The sequence below is a fragment of the Thermobia domestica genome, chromosome 1 (assembly GCF_964235325.1).
Source record: "Thermobia domestica chromosome 1, izTheDome1.hap1.1, whole genome shotgun sequence".
NCBI classification, from domain to species: domain Eukaryota; kingdom Metazoa; phylum Arthropoda; class Insecta; order Zygentoma; family Lepismatidae; genus Thermobia; species Thermobia domestica.
The window spans coordinates 146,365,742-146,386,376 of record NC_137454.1 but is presented as its reverse complement, the minus strand read 5'-3'; the positions used below and the strand labels follow the sequence as shown (position 1 = coordinate 146,386,376).

General features: G+C 35.8%; 1 protein-coding gene across 2 annotated transcripts in view; it reads left to right on the top strand.

Annotated features, from left to right (window-relative positions):
* The window catches only part of Slik (Sterile20-like kinase), a 133,976-nt gene extending 117,173 nt beyond the window's left edge, over positions 1-16,803 (top strand). The window contains exons 23-25 of one of the 2 annotated variants that reach the window (XR_014132111.1): positions 961-1,064; positions 3,309-5,010; positions 12,938-13,071. Coding sequence is in view for 1 of the 2 variants with exons in the window: in XM_081764044.1 (XP_081620170.1) it covers positions 961-1,064; positions 12,938-13,087 (254 nt within the window). In the remaining variant the exon portion in view is untranslated. Of the gene's footprint in view, positions 1-960; positions 1,065-3,308; positions 5,011-12,937 lie in introns of both variants that reach the window. The other variant, XM_081764044.1, reaches the window with a different exon arrangement.
* The last annotated feature ends 3,832 nt before the right edge of the window (positions 16,804-20,635 follow it).

Below are 20,635 nucleotides of genomic sequence, written 5' to 3'. Positions count from 1 at the left end.
ACATAAATCGTTACAAATAAATATCTCTACCACGTGACAGCATGCACATTCTCATTGACTTTGAAGTTCGAATTACCGTTCTTTTGTTTTTTGTTTTTCTGTGTAGATACCTTTGCTGTAATCAACAGGTCTTCCAGTTAAAATGAAATAAACCTGTCATTAACTGAATATTATAGCTAATCACTATAGTGACAATGATTTCAAAAGCTGCTTAGGCTCTTATCTCTACCATGTACGAAGAACAGCTAATTAATAGAACTCTTATACTCATTGGTCCATAACTAACTGTGTCTGAGAAACTCAAATCATTGTATGGAAAAAATACTTGCCACTCACAAGTACTGATTCATTTTTTTATTTATTATTTAATAAGCATAACTGGTAACTTAAATAAGTGTGTGAATATGTGTTTTCATTGTTCTTCGTACATTGAGTGAGTGAGAATAAGAACTTAAATGATCATGGACCATCATACCACTTGAATAAATACATTGGTAAGGTTCGCTGCCTTTTGAAACCTAGGGCCCCCTTGGGTGAATGTGATTGTCTTGAACGCCCCCCATCATCCAATCTATTCATGCACAAGGCTGAACGTAGGACTTGAACGAAGCAATCTAAGAACTAGAAAAAGGCTTCAATTCTTAAAACCAGCTTTGAAGAATGTACATTATTATTTGTATAAACTTCTTATAACGTGTAAAATGTGTGTAAAATGCATAATGGCTTTCATCCAATAGTAAGAAAAAAGTCTTAACAGACTGAACCCCCCTCCCCCCTCCCGCCCCAAATTGTCCCATTTTATTCCAGCACCCCATAATTTGTATTAAGGGTGACAGAATTCAGGTACACACTTGAATGAAAAAGTCGCGTGAGAAAAAAGTTTATATAACATTGTGTCAGATCATAATGTGTAGGAAAAAACTAGTAGTAATATTGTAATTATTGTTATATATTGGATAGGTAAAATGCTGATGGAGCATGAGACAATGAAATTGAAAGAACAGGAAGAAGAATACAGTCGAGAATTGAAAGAATGGAAAGCACACTTAAAGCCTCGCAAACATGTAAGTATCAGGTTCTTTTTAGCCTGGTTTAAACTATGAAACAATTTCTACGACGACTATGATTTATATAAAAGAGTGAATATTGTTATCTGTATGATACATTAAGGGTTATTATTTTCCTACTATGTATTTCGCAAACCCCACTCTTTACTTAATCTTCGGATTACTCCTTGAACTACTGCTTAATACATTTTATTCTTCTGGTAACTTCAGCACTTACGGTCGAAATTTGGTAGAAAGTACGATCTTTTTACTTTTCTGCGTAATTGGAAAACTTTACACAGAACTTCCATCTTACTTGCTGTACCAAACGAGTGTTTCCATATCCATTAGCGTTGAACTGGGTGGATTATTAGGGAAGTGTACTGAATTGAGTGCTGCGTTAATTTCGGTGCAATATGTTGAATCGAGTGCTGTGGAAACTTTGATGCAGTGACAGTAGGTAAGATTTTATTGCTTGTTGTAATTTATAATTCCACTGCTTGTCTAAGCTTCCCTTATCCAGGTTTAATTTTGGGTCCTTGGTGCTGATGAAGAATAATTCGTGTACTTGTCTTTCTAGAGGCAAAGAAGTTTTGTGCAGAATGTTGGTTTGTTTAATGGAATGCTTAGATTCTTCCTGCCGTATTGGGTATTAAGCAAACTAATATTTTGCACAAAACTTTGCTTAAGCACGACTCATTCTTCATCTAAACCAAGGACCCAAAATTAAACCTGGATAACGGTATCTTAGACAAGCAATGAGAGTACATCATAAATTGCAGCAGACAATAAAATCTTACACCTACTGTCACTGCACTGAAAAAATACATTTCACTAAGCATCCACTTAATTCAATGTTAATGGATATGGAAATACTGTTTGTTTCAACAAAGAAGATAAAAGTTTTGTGTATAATTTTCTAATTCCGCAGAAAAGCAAACTGGTCATGCTATCTACCACATTTCGACCATAAGTGCTACAGTTATCACAAGAAGAAGAAAGAAAGTAAAATGAATTAAGTAGCAGTTCAAGGAGTAGTCCGGTGGACTACATGATTAAGCAAGCAGTAGTTTCTGCGAAAATAGCTAATCAGGAACCCCATACAAATCAAAGAGAGAGATGACATTATATAGTCACTTGAAACAAATGAATCTTTTGCCGTTTGAGATGATAAAGTGAATTAAAAATGCTTAAGGCTGTTCGAATAATTTTCTATTTAATGGAAGTAAATGTATTGATCAGCATACTCAAAGTATTTTGATATTGGGGTTTTAAGTAGTGGTCATCGATTTTGAATACTGATTGAGATCGGATTATATAAAAACAAAGGCATTTAGATTTGACAAACGAGGTGGACTTCAGTTACAGCTGCTATAATATAGGACTATTAGAAATTTGGTGGTTAAGAGTAGAGAAGTTAAATAAATATGAATAATTGAAAACGTAGTAGACGTATTAGTCTTATTTCTAGTGTAGATTTTCTTTTCAGTAGTTGGAATAATAATAATAATAATATTGTAGTCGTTTCTTGATTTTGCTGTCCATTAGATTTTTCTTTCTTAATGTATTTTGCAAGCTGAAGGAATGAATAGATCATTACTTTCGTAGAACCACAAAACGGTCCTTTTGTTTCGTATTCCTCAAATTAAAACCGTAAAGCAAAACAAAGCAATAACCGAAGAGTGGAGAATACTGACTCAGTTTCGTAGTGGTTTTTTATAAAGTATTATCAAACAGTGGGAAGTGTTTTTTAATATCTTTCCTGAGAAGATAAGAGTCCGTTTGGGATGTCATAGACGAAGAACTGAAATTCCTTTACAGTGAGCAATATCTCAAAAGCACTGAGAACATAGTGTGTCAAAGTACCACCATAACACTCAATCATTATATCATGAAGCCAAAATATGATCACGATAACCACTGGTTTTAAAAAAAATTAGTAAGTGAAGAAGTAACAAACATTCCTTAATAATTTGAAAGACAATAATAATAATAATAATAATAATAATAATAATAATAATAGAAAAGCAGCTTCGTATTTCAACATTCTTGCTTCTGGAAAGATAAATGCCTTTAAGAAAAGCACGTCCAGGTGGCATATTTTTAGACTAAATCTCTCAGAAAATTACGTAATAACACATACATCTTGTGATTAATTGAAATATCTTTTTTAAGTTAACATTTTAAATGATTTTCCTTATATTGTTTGTTTTTTTTCTTATTAACCTTTCCTTTCGTGATCCTTACAACACCCACACTTAGCAACTGGAGTTGGAGTTTCAGCGTCAAATTCGTGAACAGGAAATGTTCTATGGTCGTTGTGGATCGGAGGTGATACTTAACGAGCAACAGTGTGCGCCATTGGATGACTATCATTGCCCACTTACTCTTTCTCCTCCTAGTCCAGTCCCATCCACGCCGTCTCCCACGGCCTACTCATCCCCTTCATTAACACCTGTGATGGAACGAGTAGCCGCTGGGTTTGGTGTTCGATCTAGTTCCGCTCCTGGATCACCTTTCCTCTTACCTAGAATCTCCACAATTCGTTCAAACCCTTACCAGCATGACCATGAGCACTAAGTGCTACTTGGTGGTCGGTGGGTGAACTGTTTGTTGTTTCCTTTGTGGCAGAGGGTGCTTGAAATTTCGATGCTTTACCAGGGCACATTTACATGATGCTGGTAGCATATACAATTAAAAGTAATTTGGGAACAGCATATATAGAAACAGTGTTCGATAGAAGTATGAAGTAGCAATTTTAAGGAGGAGCTTAGATTTTTAGATACCTTGTTTAGAATTATACTTCCATTTTCCTTTATGCTTCAAGTTATGCGGAAGGGTGTTAATAAGTAGGTAAATAAATGTATTTTTAAAAATCGTAAGTACTCTCACAATAGAGAGCATACACAATATCAATATGATGATTACGATACTCTTTATTTTAATTTTGCTTGTATGTGCGTGTAATGTGCTGTAAATATAATTAAATAATACTTGTTAAATCTGATATGTAGACTGCTGTTTGTAAATGTTGGGCAAATTGGGCGTGAAAATACTTTTTTTTTTTTTCAAAATATTGTTGTAAGAACAGACATGTAAATGTGCTTTCTTTTTAAGAATAAACAGATAAAAAATAATAATAAATAATAGATGTGTTCACTAACGAAGCCTAATGTAGAGTGTAGGCATTGTTACATTGGTATTGCAAACCAACTTTCAAGAATGGTGTGTTCTGGGTCAACATGCTTTGTACAATCTAAGTAATATTCTTTTAGAAAATAATGGCAGTCACTGTCATTAGTGTAAATTCATAATAATGAATTCGTCGCTCTTTCTGAGAGCACGTTTAGGAAGTGGATATTATTGTTTGTTTATTTGCTTTCTCCTCTTGTTTATCTATCCGACTTTTTTCTTTCTTTCTTTCTTTCTTTTTTTTTCTTTCTTTCTTGGTACTGCTAGTCTTTCTAATCTCAAACTTTTATGCATGAGTATTTTAGCCTCATTTCATTTAGTGAGGTAGTGCACATGTTCATAACTTTTTGCGGTGTCAAGGGTACATATTGCCTACAATGCTTGTATTAGCAACAGACAGTTACTTCGTTCTAATTTGTGGTTCTGGGTTCTTTCGATTTATTGTTAGTTTCTGCTGCATCAAAATACTTTAGATAGACATTTGTGTTATACATGACATCACACAAAATGCACATTTTAAAGTTCTTTGGTTTAATTTCCTTTACTCATTCTTTATTCTCCATTTACGTTCTAAGCCATCCAGTCTTTCATTCTCTCTATTTATACCAAAGAATGGATTGAATTCAAATAATCCTTTGATAAAGCTATTCCACCTTAGAGAAAAACATCTAGAATTATAAAATTCACCCTCGTCCTTCAGTAGAGGAAGCTCTGTCGAAGTCTCTGGAAATGGAAATGATTTATTGTGTTTCCTCAGGACTAGTTTGATCAGGTTTGTACCAGTTTTTATTTTGTAGGCTCAAAAATATACGTCATATCATAAAGAGACAGGAGTTGCAGTTACACTTTCAATATATCTGTAAAGATATTTCTATGTGTAGTACATATCTTTTGATAAGTATATCTTGAACGCTGTCTTTAATGGTAGTGTTAATGAAATTAACTTTTTACTAACCAGAGAAATTAAGGTAATAGAAGTGCATGGTATTGCAGTGCTTTTTGGTAATTGGTAGTATTTTAACTTGTATTCCTTCATAAATTTTTTCCTATTTCAAAAATTGGATTCGTTGATTACTAAACCATACCCTTTTTTATTGCAATTGCGCGATACTTGTATCAGTTACTATTTTGAACTGTGTTCTTGAATTAAGTGTACTCCGTTTGTCTTTGTTGATTTAAAGGTCCATAGGAAATAGAAGTTAATCTAACACGTTGTAGGTTTTTATAAGAACCTCGATTTAAGATTTATTTATAATTGAAAGAGACTGTCTTTCAGTATATTTCCATCCCATAGAATCGAAATAGTTAGCATGACAGGTTTCCTTTATTATTCTAAAAAGTAATTTTATAAAATAGTGTTCACCCGTAAGTGAAAGTATATGAAGTGCAGACTTCTGCGTTCAGTGCAGAATAGGATTTTCTGCCGTTTCACGAAATTGAACTGACTTGATACATTCTGATGTGTAAGGAAAGTAAGAGCAGCTCATTCATTCTTACATTTATAGTGAACTCGTGGGTTTTAGTGGAATTACGAAATATATTTACATACATAATCGCATATAAATTGTTTCGATTTCCCAGTAGAAGCCTAATCTCTTCAAATGTATAGTGCACAATTGTAAAACCTAAAACTAACGTAAAGATAATTTAGTAAAAATCAAGATTGAGTGTTAGGTTTCACTGTTTTAATCATGTTAGGAAATTTAAGTATAATCCTTTCAAACGAATGTCTGTCGAATGATAGTACGACCGTCTGTCAAAAATCAATAGGAGACAATCTACAACCGATCGAAATGTATGCAACCTTTGCCTGTAAAACTTCCGCTTTAAATTTCCTTCGAAGTAGACCCCTTTCGAACACACGCGTTTATTCCAGCTATTGTTGAAAGAAATTTTAGATGTCATCATGTGGTATCGCCAAGAGGTTCGCATCATATTCGCCCTTCTTTCTTTCTTTCTTTCTTTGAAAAAAAGATATTCTTAAGTGACGGTTTCGCTTCGAGAAAAGCTAAAAGTTGCAAATAGCATATCTGGCGGTAGGGAGGTTGACAAACCTGTGGTATTGTATTTTGCCAAAAATTGTAGGTTAAGATGAGCATTGTAATAGCGAGCGTGGTCGTGGTGAATCTGCCGAGACATTACTTTCTATAAGTCCTGTCTCTTACGACGAATAGAATCGCGAAGACGACGAGAAATATTAAGGGAATTATGTGAGTGATCGTTTTATCTTCCTGAACGTATTTGAGATGGTTCATATCGTGAGTCAAGAAAAACACAGTATCATTTTCATTGGTCTTGCGGCCCCTCATGCTCTTTTCAATCAGTAGTTATGAGATATCCACTTCAATGATTTGAACTTGAACTTCTGGATCCATACCCGTAAGGACATACTAGCATTGCAGTAAGCATGTGATAATCTGGAGGCAATGTTATTGGTTCTCAGTCATGTCTGCAAACCAACTTTCGAGCCACCTTGCACATGCTTAAATCTTCAGTTAAAATTGATTGCACGGAGTGGATAGAAACGTCAGATTGATTCATCATCCCTCTTATTTGTTACATGTTCCGTCTTCCTGTTTTTTCTTTCTTCATTGGAACGCCATTCCACACTACATATACAATAAACAACATGTTGTCAGTACTTACAGTTGTTTACATGGTTACGTCCTGTATGTCTCGAAAAGTGCCTCATGTGAGTTCTTACAAACCGGTATGTCCGATCTTGCAACGAGTGTGAGAGTAAAGAAAGAAAGAAAAGAAAAAGGTCGAATACTTTTCGGTTAAGAACGTCAATTAATACATTTACTTTTAAATATATCAGTGTCGTCGGAATCATTTTTGAATATAAACCATAGTAAAGCAGCTCTATTTCTGCTATTCCTATCAAGTTTTAGTAATGTGAATGTGCTTCAGAATTTTTTTAGATAATTTTTAAACTTTGTGCAATAGAATAATTATTTTTTAAAGTTTTCAGCTATTTCAAATTATTCATTTACTTTATTTTTGAGAAACGATTGATGTTAGAAATTATTATTAGATATAGTATAATTTCTCGCATTAAGTTGTGCATTTATTGTTGTTTATTTTAAAACCAGTTTGAACTTCGACTTAGGTCCATTGCGTAAAAACCGATGAATTGCACAAAAAACCTACACTTGTACCTGGCATGATGCATTTGTTGAACAGCAGTGCCTATGAAGAAGGTTGAAATAGCTAGGATCCTGAGAAGAGAGTAAGAATACTTAGAAGAGTAAACAATCTTATAGGCAGGGAATATGAATAGTTTATAGTTTCGAGGAAATATGAGGGCTGGTGACAAATGGTCACATGTGATGTCAGTCGCGTCCTGGAGAACGGGCGAGTAACCATGTAAGATGTTATGGTCGAAGTGAATATCATTGTCGGCAGTAACTGATAACAGCGATGGACCGGTGCTTGGTTGCATACGGAGAATACATCAAAATATTTATAGTGAAGTGTCGATGAGCTGTAAGCGAACCATATTTTAGGAACATGACATAGGTATTAATTATGGGTATAACCGTTACAGCTTTCTTAATTTTCATAATAAGCAAAGTAAAGTTATCAGCACATGCGTAATACAGTAATAACACAGCAACTAAGACTGTTCTGACAACAGAACCTTTTCTATGGTTCTGTCTATTTTAATATAAGCAAGCCGGAAATCAGAGTTCAATTTCCGGCTATCAAATGGTCATTTTGTGTTTCTCAAATGTATTTATATAGGATGAGCCAAAAAATTCTTGGATACCCTTATAATTTGAAGCCGGAACAAGTGAAAAGTGAGTATGGCAACTGATATCCGGTGAGGGGCCTCAACTTTTGGCATGTATGTCGATCATGGCCGCCATCTTGGATTCAAGTCGAATTTTTTAAATGGGGAAAAAGGCATGTGGCATATTAAGTAACTGTAGTTCTTCAGTGTTAGAGGGTTATGGAGTTGTGAGAAGGCCCAAAGTTGGCAAATTGCCTCTCAGGTGCTTGCTACAACACAGGCTCTATATGGTGTCCGTCCCGTGCAATCCATAACCGTAGTCGCCGCAACCACTCTGACTGAAGACGAAGGAGAATATCGTATGAAATTTGGTCACAGACATGCTGGATGCTTGCCTCAGGGTGTCTCAAATCGCAATTCTCTCAGCATACACGATCTGTTTAAGATGTCCCCACAGATAAAAATTAAGGGACGTTAGGTCAGAGGATCTGGGCGGCCACTCCACGAGACCACGGCGACCAATCCACTTCAGTTGAAGTTGTGCAACTAATCATTCACGCATACCAACTCCATAGTGTGTGTGTGTGTGTGGGGGGGGGGGGGCTTCCATCGTGCTGAAAATAAGATGGGAAGCTGCCTTCTGCGTTCAGTATGGAGGGAAACACAAGGTCCTGCAGCAGCATCAGGTATTTTTGCGCCGTTAAGGGTTGGTAATGAAAAATGGCCCAATGGTGCGGATCTCCCATATGCCACATCACACCATTACCTTTTCTGGACTATATTCTCTACTAGGGTCAACCGAGTGCGGATTTGCGTCACACCAGTATCGACAATTATGCCGATTAACCTCCCCGTTCAAAGTGAAGTACGCATCAACGCTGAACAGTATGCCCTTGGAAAACGAGGGATCACGTTCCTGTTCGGTAGCCCACATGCAGAACTCCAACCAGCGATCAGAGTGATCCTCGTTAAGTTCATGTAACATGTGCAGCTTGTAAGGATGTCACTGATGTGCAATATCCAGATCACGGAGGATTGGCTTACTTCACATTCCAATGACACATAAGTATTGCGTTCAGGACTTTCCACAAACGATGTTATTACTGCAGTCGCTGTTTCCTCAGTGGTGACTGTCTTTGGTCTCCCACTACGTGGCCTATCTTCAACACAGCCAGTTTCCTGGAGTTTGGTGATCACGTGTGCGACCGTGCTGTGCGATACCGGTTCTCTGTCTGGGTGTCGTCTGTTATAGTTATCTGCAGTTGCTCGGTACTGTATTCCCCGGATATAAGGGTGATTTCCACGTCTGTGCCTTTGTCAGACCTCTTTTAGATGACGTGCAACAAAAAGGGATTATGTCAGTGTAACCTTTTAAGTCACCTGCAACAGAGAGAGATTATGTCGGTGTTATTGTAATCCATTTTAGATCACCTGCAACAGAGAGATTCTGTCAGTGTGAATGTAACCAAGTTTAGATCACTTGGAACAAAGAGAGATTATGTCAGTTTCAATGTCATTGTGCACCTTTGGGCTTCACAACTCCCGAACCCTCCAACATTGTCAAAAAGCAATTACACTACTGCATTCATGCACTCTAGCTAGTGTTATTTAATATGCCACATGCCTCCCCTTCCCATTTAAAAATTTTACTTGAATCAAGATGGCGGCATGATCGACATATACACCAAAAGTTGCGGCCCTTCATCCAGTATCAGTTGCCATACTCACTTTTGACTCGCTCCCTTCCGGCTTCAAATTATAAGGAGCTCCAAGGACTTTTGACTCACCCTGTATAAATAATATACACTTGGTAATGTGTGGAAATAATTCTGTTTGAATTTTACTTGTGTTTTTTTCTTCTTATAAGTCTGAAAATACCAACAAATGCATTTTGAAAATGAAATTTGACTGAGACAACTTTTACTAGTACACTTATCAAAGATAGATATACACATTCTGCGTAGTCTTTTGACAATAACTTCCAAAAGTCATCGACAAAACAAACACATTCTACATAGAGAGTGGTAATATGAAGAAACTGGGAGGACACGGGAGAACATCGAGAAAACACATGCATACGGTGTTGTGCACCACTTAATCACTTGGAATGAGCTTTTATCTCATCAGGGACCCCACACACTAGAAGTGAATGCATTGCCTTTTAGCCATCGCGTCTCCTTTCATTGTTTTTTTTCTAAAACTTAAACTGTTTTTTTCTTATCTCATCACATGATCTTGCTATTGAAGAAGAAAGAACAACGTCAAGTGCACTTTCTCTTTGTTGCTTAACAATACAGCAGAAATCCCAGTTTTTATTGTTTTTCCTTATTTTTAATTGATCACACATGGAAAATCAAAGAAGCAAAAAATTGTAGCTTCAACAATAATAAGACCACAGGGCAATATTATTGTTTGAGTTGTTCCTACCTTTGCTGGAAAGGAAGCGGTTAAAAACCAATGTTGTATGTGCTTGTCACTGGTGTCGGGCTTAAGACCTCCCCGAAATTTTATTTACTATTTGAAAGTAAATTAAATATCTTGCAGAATTTTCACATTTCCAGGAATAAAGTTAGCAAAACCCTCCGAAACAAAATTGTAAATACGCCACTGATGCATTTCATTTTGATATTTTTATATTTTCACAAATTGATTGAATCAAAGTAGCGTTCTTATTTCTCTGTTGCGATATATCTTCCAAGACAATTTTACATTAGCCGCACACAATTTGAGTCAATAGTTAATCGCAGTAGTGGAAATAAGAATATATTTTGGGAGGGGTTTCTAATCGTTTTTCTAGAAATCCCAGCATTGGGGGGAGGCTTGATATTTATAAACATAGGAATGACTAACATTTACTTCGTTTTACCTCGGAATTGATGATAGTGGTGGGAGCTTTCCGCCATTGAAGATGAAATCTATGAATTTCCGAGGCGTTGTGCAGCTGCTTTTACAACTGTTTTTAAAAAGGTGTCCTAACAAAGAAGGAATTTCTCTCACTTGAGGTAATCCTATATAACGGTTGACCGGCTTCAGGGCAGAAATTTAGTAAATTAGGAAAACATTTAAATCTACAAACGTAGGTATAATTTCTAATTGCTTTGTTTTTAGTAACTGAAAAAATATTTCTTGCAAAACAGCTGTGAGTTCCATTTTATTACAACATATTTCAATTATTAGGCGTCGCGGACCCCCTGGTTATGTCCCGCGGACCCCACTTTGAGAACTACTGTCCTATATCATACCCATCGGCGTCCATCGAGTTTTCCTCGAGAAAAGACTGATCATCATCATTTCGGGTGTTTGCTGCACTTTTGCTTTCCTTGGGGTAGAGAAAGATGGATTACTGTTTAGTTCAGTAATGGACAAACTTTTTTAGGAGACAGCCAAAAAAGAAAAATATCTTCAAGGGCCAGTATAATTCATTATAAACATTGCAGGTGGTGCTTTCAGTTGTCAGTTGTCAGATTAGGAATCATGTTGGGGTAGAGGTTTCAGGAAAGTCGCAGGCCTTAGTTTGCTCATCATTGCTTTTGTTGAGGAGCGTAATGGCACGCCCGCAATCATCCCTAGGAATTAGTTACAAAAGGAAATCGTTTGTATTGGCCTGCACAGAGTTGCCCGGAAATTGACGTTTCCATTTTGCAGTGATGTAAGCAAACTTGAAACCTATCAGTTGGATACTTCCGTCATATGCATTGTTGTAGATGATCTCATTGAAGTGATACGGCGGCCTGCTAAACACTAAGGCTTGCGCGATGATTTTTGGTTTCTTACTGAGTATCATCTGGCCACTTCATGGTTTATATTTTGACAATTGTTAGTCCAGATTTAAAATATCGTACGCATTTTCCCTCTCTTATGTGCCGGTGCGTTCTCTTCATTCACGTCGACCATCTCAGCATGAATATTCTTGTCATTTTTTCCTTCAACTGCAGAAAATAAACACCTCACAAAGCTCTTCTTTCTGCATGGATAGAGCCATCTTGGATTTGTCACTCATGTCGCATCCAAGTGATTTACCATGCATGGAATTGTAGGGATTAGTAAAGTTTAGTGCTGTGTCTCTTCATTTAGTAGAACTGCTACAAATAATTAAGATTTCTCTGCGTCAAAGGAAAAACTGAATTGATTCATTCTTAAGCTATTGATAAAGGAACGCGTAGAGGTGTATAGTCATTTGTGTTGTGATTGTACGAATATCAAAATATCCTTTCTTCACAGATTATCATAATTTATGAAAACCAGATGATATAGTAATGGCTAAATATTGTATCTATTTTTGGTATAGTGTGTTTATTGAAGTAACTGTAACAGGGCAAAAAGTTGATAAGAGTGGTGATCTGACAATAGCATGTGGACGAATATCCAGAGAATGAATAGGTCGTAATCAGATTATTCGTTCGTGTATGTTGCACCGGGAATGTTTATCTCTGACATAACGTAATGTGTCAACGCTCCATGAAAGCAAAGTGCGTTTACATTTGTGCAGCAAGGAGAAAATAGTATCGGTAATTCCATTGTAAAATTCCGGTAGTTAATGCTGCAGGCGGACAGACTATAAGCCATGTGGACACTTATGTGTATTAGATATTGGTACATAAGTCTGTACCCAGTAGTAAAAGTTCAGAAATGAAATTAGATAATGTTACAGTAGTTACAGTATGCTGATGGTTGGATGAAAAGTTTTGAGAGGACACGGTAACTTAGTGGGAGAATCTCGAATCGTATCGGCGAAGAGTCGCAGGTTCGACTCCAAGGCGTGTGTTTGTGGTGGACAGAACCATATCTATGGAAGTCTATAATTTCATTCAGCCTCAAAACATAATCATGGAAGTATTCAATTTCATTTCATGACATTCTTTTAACAACGTATTTTGTGCATAATATTACTATCTTTCAATATAACAAATTAATTCATATTAGACATAACAAAATAATCTAATTCATTCTTTTTTTGTTGTAGCAACTAGAGGAAGAATTCCGACGTCAGTTGGATGAACATGAGTGTAAATATGGCGCTTTATTAGCTCTTCCGTCAGATCTTCCAGAATTAACTCAAGAGATCCATCCTGCCTCGGCTCGGAGTAGTATATCTTCAGTTTCAGAGAGCTGAAGTCTAAATGTTCGTAGTTAGTACTTGATTGAAATCTTTAAACAAAACTATGGTTTAGTCGTTCTAATTAAGGAAATGAGTAACACATTCAGTATTTGTATTTTGTTACTATCAACTCTTTTGCTGTTTAATACACAGTAACTAACCAAAGAGCTTATAGTATAGAATTACGAATGATAAAGAATTGTTACTAAGTAAAAGTGGAAGAGGAGGATTTAAATTGCATCTTTTAACAACTGCATTGTGCTTTACACGTCGGAATAAGTAGAAGTCAACTAATTCTGATTCAACATATTCAACTAGTCAATAATGACTTCTAAAGTTGGTGTTATGTCCTGTATATACAATTCGTGTGCTGTTCTGTAGGTAGTTTCTGTGATTGTGTTCATACTGGTTTGAAAACTGAAAACAAAACTTGCTACACAATATACAGGATTTGAAAGAATTAGAAACTTTGTCAGGAAAGTTTAAAAAATCTTCCCACTGGAAATAACGTTTTGTTGTATTCTGGGCTGTCTTTTAGGACATAGTTCACTCATGACTCACATAAAAGCTATTTGGAATTAGTCGCACAGCAAGTTATTTACGATAAGACCAGAATTCGAATTAGGTTTACAGTTGATCATAAAGTTTTATGAAACAGAAGTTTTCTGTGCTTAAATGGTTGAAAGAAATAATATTGTCATTTTTGTGGATATTCAGTGCTTCATAATTCGTATAGTTTGATATTTTAATACCTAACTTAAGGTGTTGCAGAGTTCATAATACTGGAGAAGAATTCGGAGAGAGCTATGTTGCACTAATTGGATTGTCCCTTGTGAAGTTGACCACTTGCCGTATCCAGTTCTTTGTCATTTTAGGATTTTTTTTAATTATTTAATTAAATATTTCGTACATTGTGCCGATTCATATAAGATTAAAGTAATACTCATTTAGACCAGGCATAGTTGTATAAAAATTCTGTAGCGATCTGTTTGAGACTATTTTAGTGATCTGGTAGTGTTTTATGCTAAGATTTCCACGATTAAGACATGTCTAATGAGAGATTATAGTTTTTCCATGTATCTACATTGCAGTAGTAGTAGAAATTTAACGCAAATTATTTTTCGTGCGTGTGATTTTTCTAATAATTATATAATATTCTCCCATTCCTTCATAACTGAGGTAAAAAGTGTAGCATAACATCCTGGCACCATTTGACATATTAAAATATGCACAGATACTACCTACTTCAAAATTACAACGATATTTTACAGCAAAAGAGTTATGGTCTCTGTATTTATGACGGTAGCCATTGCCCATTTCTCATCCAATTATGATGCATTGGTATCAACTGTAGAAAACAGCATCAGAATGCGTGTGAATATAATTGTTCTTGGTTGTGCTTAGAAACATGCTTAATAGTATTAACAGCTTTTATTAGAATATATTTTTGTTTTTGAGCTACGTTCCTGGAACTGTGAAAAATATATTTCTACTTGTGAATGAAAAGAGATTGATCGTTAAGGGCTGTGATCCAGTGCGATATCGAGGCAATAATGATGTATTGAAAGCGATAAGTAGCGCGAAGGAGTTTGAAATATCTTGTGCTAAATGGTTAAATTTGATTTGTCTTTTTTTTTTTTTAATTCTGTGATAACTTCAATGTATTTTCCTTATTCTCTCTTGTAAACATTCTATATTATTATTATTATTATTTTATGTGGTCTGTATTTAAAAGAAAGCATCTTAGATGAAAGAAATATAAGAGAAAACACGTGTTACGTCGTTTATGCAGAATGAAGTTAGTGATCACATACTTTTTTTCCGTGTGATGTAATAATAAAGAGTACAAGAAAATACGTATTACGTAATCTTCAATGACATGTTTAATCATGGCTGTAATATTTTTAATAATATAAAAATAAATATGCAGACGCAGCAGCGGACAAGGTAATGTGAAGAACAGGTTATCGGTAATGTGAGCAGAAACAGTATGAGAAACAAAAAGTGTGGATCACTTTTTATAGTCTGAGAGTTTGTCCTATCATCTTGATAGGACTAGAAGCCGTTCCTTCTTTTCTTACAACAGTGTGCGGTCTAAAATGCATTATGTATCGGTTTTTGTTGGAAACGTTATAAAAAATAAATAAATAACATCAGTGAATTTACTTGAATATATTGCATTTTATACCGTATAAATGTCTACAGAAATAAACAGAAGAAAAAATAGCTTCTGTAGAAAACTTAGTATTGGAACATACTTATAAAGTAAAGGAATTATTTAGATTACATTGCAAGCAAGGAAGAAAGAAAATAAAACGACTGAAAATCAAACAGCTGCCAAAAGAAGAGGAAAAAAAAAGGTTGTTTGAAATTTTCATCCTGTATATTTAAGTGTAAAAGGGAAAAAAGAAAAGTGTGTGAGTGAGTATGTTATTGAATTATTGAGTATACGGGTTAATTTGGCTTTGAACGGATGCGAGTGCGTGAGTGCGTATATGTATGTATGTAATTGGATGTCGTGTGTGTGTGTACATAGATCTGTGGGACTAATGTACATATGTAACTGCAGTCAGTATATTTGTGTGTATATAGACATGTGGATATAAATACACACACTCATAAGTATATATATATATATATTAAAAGTATCTTTCTACAAATAAATAAGAGAACAAAAAGCAAATGTTGAAACATAAGTACGTTTACATTTGAGGTTTATTATGACATTCATCTTTTGGACAGTAATTTAAACATCATAAGATGTATAATGGAAGTTCGACACTTCGTGAAATGTCTTAAGTTCTTATTTCTTGTTTCAGTACATAATTCAATGTTTTGTATTTTCATTTATGATCAGTCGAGAGTTTTAATTGTAACCTCTTCGATATTTCAAAGAACACCTATATCAGAGATGCTTATATTTGCTCAAAACTTTGTCAGGAGATTTCTGTTTTAGAAATTTGTACTGTGAAACTTTTTCTTTTGTGTGACACATTATATGATTTTTTTTTAAAACTAGGTTTTAGAGAATTATTGCTATCACTTTTGAAACTTACAATAGACTTTTTAGAGAAACATTCACGTGTTGAGAACATGATATGTCATTGTTAAAACCTCTTATGTATGTACACCTTCAACTCACTGAACTTTGGATGAAATACTACAATCCAAGAAGTTTTTTTTTTTTTTTTTCTGTTATTTGATTTTATTGTAATTGAAATTATGATAATGTCCTGTGACATACTGTTTCGTTTAATTTTTAAAAAATCATGGTCAGTACTTTATATCTTACGTTAGGGCGTTAAAATGGACGATGACTTTCCTTTTTGTCATATATATCAGTGATTCAGAAGTTGTGCTACAATGCCGATTTTTACATACCTCACAACTGCCAACAACAAATCGAACATGAAAAAAAAAAAATAAAAATAAAACAATCTTGAAGCTCTTGAATGAGTTTGTGCTTTTTTTGTTAGGCTTTAAGCTCAGTTCAGTATGGGTACAAGGTGTGTAACTAAGATGATGTGTGAAAACTTTTAAAATGAGTAAATTCTTACACTAACGTAGTTGTAAGATCGTGTTGTTCGTCACTGCATCTTTGCAATGCGGAAATGCCAGTGCCTAAAAAGGAATTAATTATCAAAATATCTGTTTCTCCTTTGGCGGAAAATCTATCCAAATTTGTAATGTAGTTTGTACCTTACAGTTTCAATAAACTACTTAGTGAAATATCAGTGTGTTTCATTCGTTGTCCGTTTTATTGTAGTTTTGCTTGAATATCCAGTATGTGAATTTAAAATAGACTGGCAGTTCAACTGCCTTTTCATTATTTTGTAGTACATTACACACACATATATATATATAACTGCCCTCACTGGAGTAGGGTTATAACGACGATGTTCATTATAATACTGATGTTTGTTATATTAAATTTTGTAACTAAGTTTAATTTCCCTGTCTATCTTTTTTCTCCAAATAGTTCAGAGATGAATGACGTAACAGAATAGAGTAGCAAGACAAGTGGTTTTAAAGGTGGAGGAGGATTGTACGACCTACAAGTGTATATATAAAAGTGAAAGCAGCTAAACCATAGTTGAAAAAATACCTATATGAAATAAGTTAACATATAGAAACAAAGTAACGGAATTAATAATCCAGTACTATCCTAAACCACTTTTTGCAGGAAATCCTGAATCTTTTCCTACACTTTTCCTTAGAAACTAAAGAAAACTTTCATGTGTGTCCGCAAGTCACCACAACCCACCTTATCTATGTGAACTGGACCCTTGAAATCCGCTTCCATCCGAATCAGTGCCAAAAATCTAGATGCTAATTCAGCTCTATATACAACACTATACATATACCACATTGACTTGATCCCTAGTCTTCCGTTGCAAGCGCTGCTATCGGCTGAAGGTATTCCACTCGCTTTCTCTCGCTTAGCAACAGCTGAACCCTTATTGGCTCAACGCGTGGGTGTGTGAGGGTATGAGCTTTAGTTCGCATTTTTGCCACGGCTCAAGACATTTTGGCAGCACAATAGTTCGATCTTTAGATGTTAAAAAGCTCTCGTTCTGCTATTCATATAGTTACGATTGTTATCTCATTCTATATCTATTTTTTTAAATCCAAACAATGTATACACGACTCCAAAAGTGCATTACCACCTGCAATTCTCCTTTTCCTGAAATAGCAGGCAACCCAAAAAGCTCAGCGGTTAGGTTGGTTGCGAACTCGAAAGGCATTGGACGAAACCAATTTTGTAACAAATATATCAGTGTGGCAAACTGCAAATAAGAAAATAAAACAAATTGTTAAGAATAACAATTTTATTATCGTGACGGAGTTGGATGACATCAAAAGTTACAAAATGATCTTACTTAAGCAGTTCAAAAAAGATGAATGGCAAGAGGCAGATATCAGAAAAGAGAATTTCTCTCCTCCCCCCCCCCCAAAAAAAATTCATGAAAAAAAAAATACATAAAGTAAAGGTTTAATATAAAAGCCCCACCCAAAATTTTGAAAGTTGACACCCGAAAGGCAAGAACAATTGAATAAAATTGTGCACATATATTGCAGACGTAAAATGAGGGAATACAGGCTCCTCCAAACATTTGATCACGAAAACTCAAAAGTGCTAGTATCAGTATGTCAGATGTATGTAAAGGACATGTGTATGGACAATACGCAAAAAATAAAGAAATACGATTTTTTTTTATGTTCTGCGGGAAAACGCTTTTAGGGGTCGAGAGCCCCACCCAAAATTTTGAAAGTTGACGCCCGAAAGATGAGAAGAAGTGAACCGAAGTGAATGAAATTGTGCACAGATATTGCAGACGTAAAATCAGGATACAGGTTTCGTATTTTAATGGAGAAAATGATTGGGCGGGGCACGGAACCTTCCATACATTTGATCCCGAAAAATCAAAAGTGCTAGTAACAGTGTGTCAGTTGTAAGTAAAGGCCATGAAGAATTGTAACGAAACTTTTTGTATGGACAATACGCAAAAAATAAAGGAATAAGTTTTTTTTATTTTCTGCGGAAAGACTGTTTTATGGGGCAAAAGAACCCACCCCAAGATTTTTAAATTTGACGCCCGAAAGGTACACCTTGTCTCAAAAAGGTTGAGGGCATTCTTTATTGCTGTTTTGAGGCAAAAGATTTCTAAGTCCAACTTAGAAATCTTCGGAAGTAAACAAGGTTCGAACCTCGAAGAAAACCTTTGCAATCGGGAAAAAATTTGCAGATGTGTTTTTCTTCTTTTAAATATAAGACGACTTGTTACTAATTGTCTAAAAAAGCAACATTGATTGAAATGTTACAATACAATATTTCGAAACTTTGTATTAATGTCTGCACATGCTTGTTTGCCTTTTATCTCTCCATACGTAATGGAACACTTAGAAACGTAAACGAATCTTTCCATATGTTAAAGAATGCTGAAAGTAAGACATAGAACATAGTTTTCGCCTGAGTACTAAAATAAAAGTCGAAGTAGAACACAAACGGATATGAATCAGAGTCGTGTACGGGCCGGGCGCACCCGGTTCAGCTCGGAATGTGCCCTGCCCGTTTCAAGTAATATCAAACTGGACCGGGCCGGACACAAATGCTATAGAGTCGAACTGGGCGCATGTATTACCAGGTCGGCCCGGGCACTGAAAGACTGATCGGAAACTAATGTTGTCATCCTTTTTTTTTCTTAAATGTCCTCCACTACTTCTGCCTTTGCCGTGTTCGTACGGTCTTACTGTCAGCCTATGTTAATCGTAATGAGTTTTGGAAACTGACTATTCAAGACTGCAAAGTAGTGTAATACTACTAATATTACTACTTCCATTATTACTACTACGACCACAGCTAATACTAATACAACTGCTACGATTTCGCGTCAGAGTTGACATGTCTGGTGGTACAGAAAAAAACGGAGAAACGCTAGTTATTATGGCCGGTCTGCATAGAATGTGAACCGATGCTTGATCTACGAGGGACAACCGTGGCTCAGTAGGTAAAGCACTCACTTCTGGTGCTAGAGGTCGGATCAATCCCTGCTCGTGCTATGTGAGATTTGTGGTGGACAAACACCGTGTACGTGGGAGTTTTCGGGGTGGTCCCGTTTCCTCCCACTGTTTTCATTCCACCAATTCATCCCGTCATCATCCATACGGCCTGAGCCGTAGTTACCCAAAGAACGTATGACGAAGTCAAGTACTTAATCTACTAAGTAAATTTGGTACGCTACCATTAGACCACGGAGGCCGAAACCGTGAACTGATGTATTCATAAGGGCAGTGCAATTTCTAGTAATGTTCAATTAGCAAGGCAAATACCAAATGGTGTTACATGTTCCTCTATTGTTTATAGTATGATACTACAAATATAACAATATAATGATAAATCACCAAGACTCTAGGGTCCATTAGGTGTTCCTGGAACGGTGGCTCAGTAGTTGAGCGTTCACCTCTGGTGCATGGGGTCCCTGGTTCGATCCCAGCTCGCGCCAAGTGAACTTTGTGGTGGACAAACACCATGTGTGGGGGTTTTCTCGGCGTTCTCTCGTTTCCTCCCACTTTATTAATTCCACCATTTGATTTCTCATCATCGTCTCCTTTAGCCTAGCCGGCATAAGTGTGGGACGTAAAACTCGAAGATTTCATTTTCATTGTTTCGTTTTCGTATTACTAGTAATAGCTGTAGTGGTATTCGCTGTCGTATTAGTATAGTAATGAGTAGTAGTGGTAGTAGTAATAGTAGGAGTGACAGCAATAGTGGAATTAGCACTAGTAATCGTAATAGTAGTATTAGCAGTAGAGCAGTAGCAGTTGTAGTATTAGTATTATATACGGTGTGCCAGTTTTACATTTCTCTGTTACTCATAACGCACTAATGAGTTTAGTACAAGACTTTTACGTCCATAAGCTGTATTATTGTATAATAAACATGGCTGGGCAGAGCAAGTACAGATAACAAATAGACAGACAATAGGAATATAGAACACGATTTTCCCATTCAAGATGGACAAAAGGGACATCAATATCATGACGACACATTTCTCATTTTCC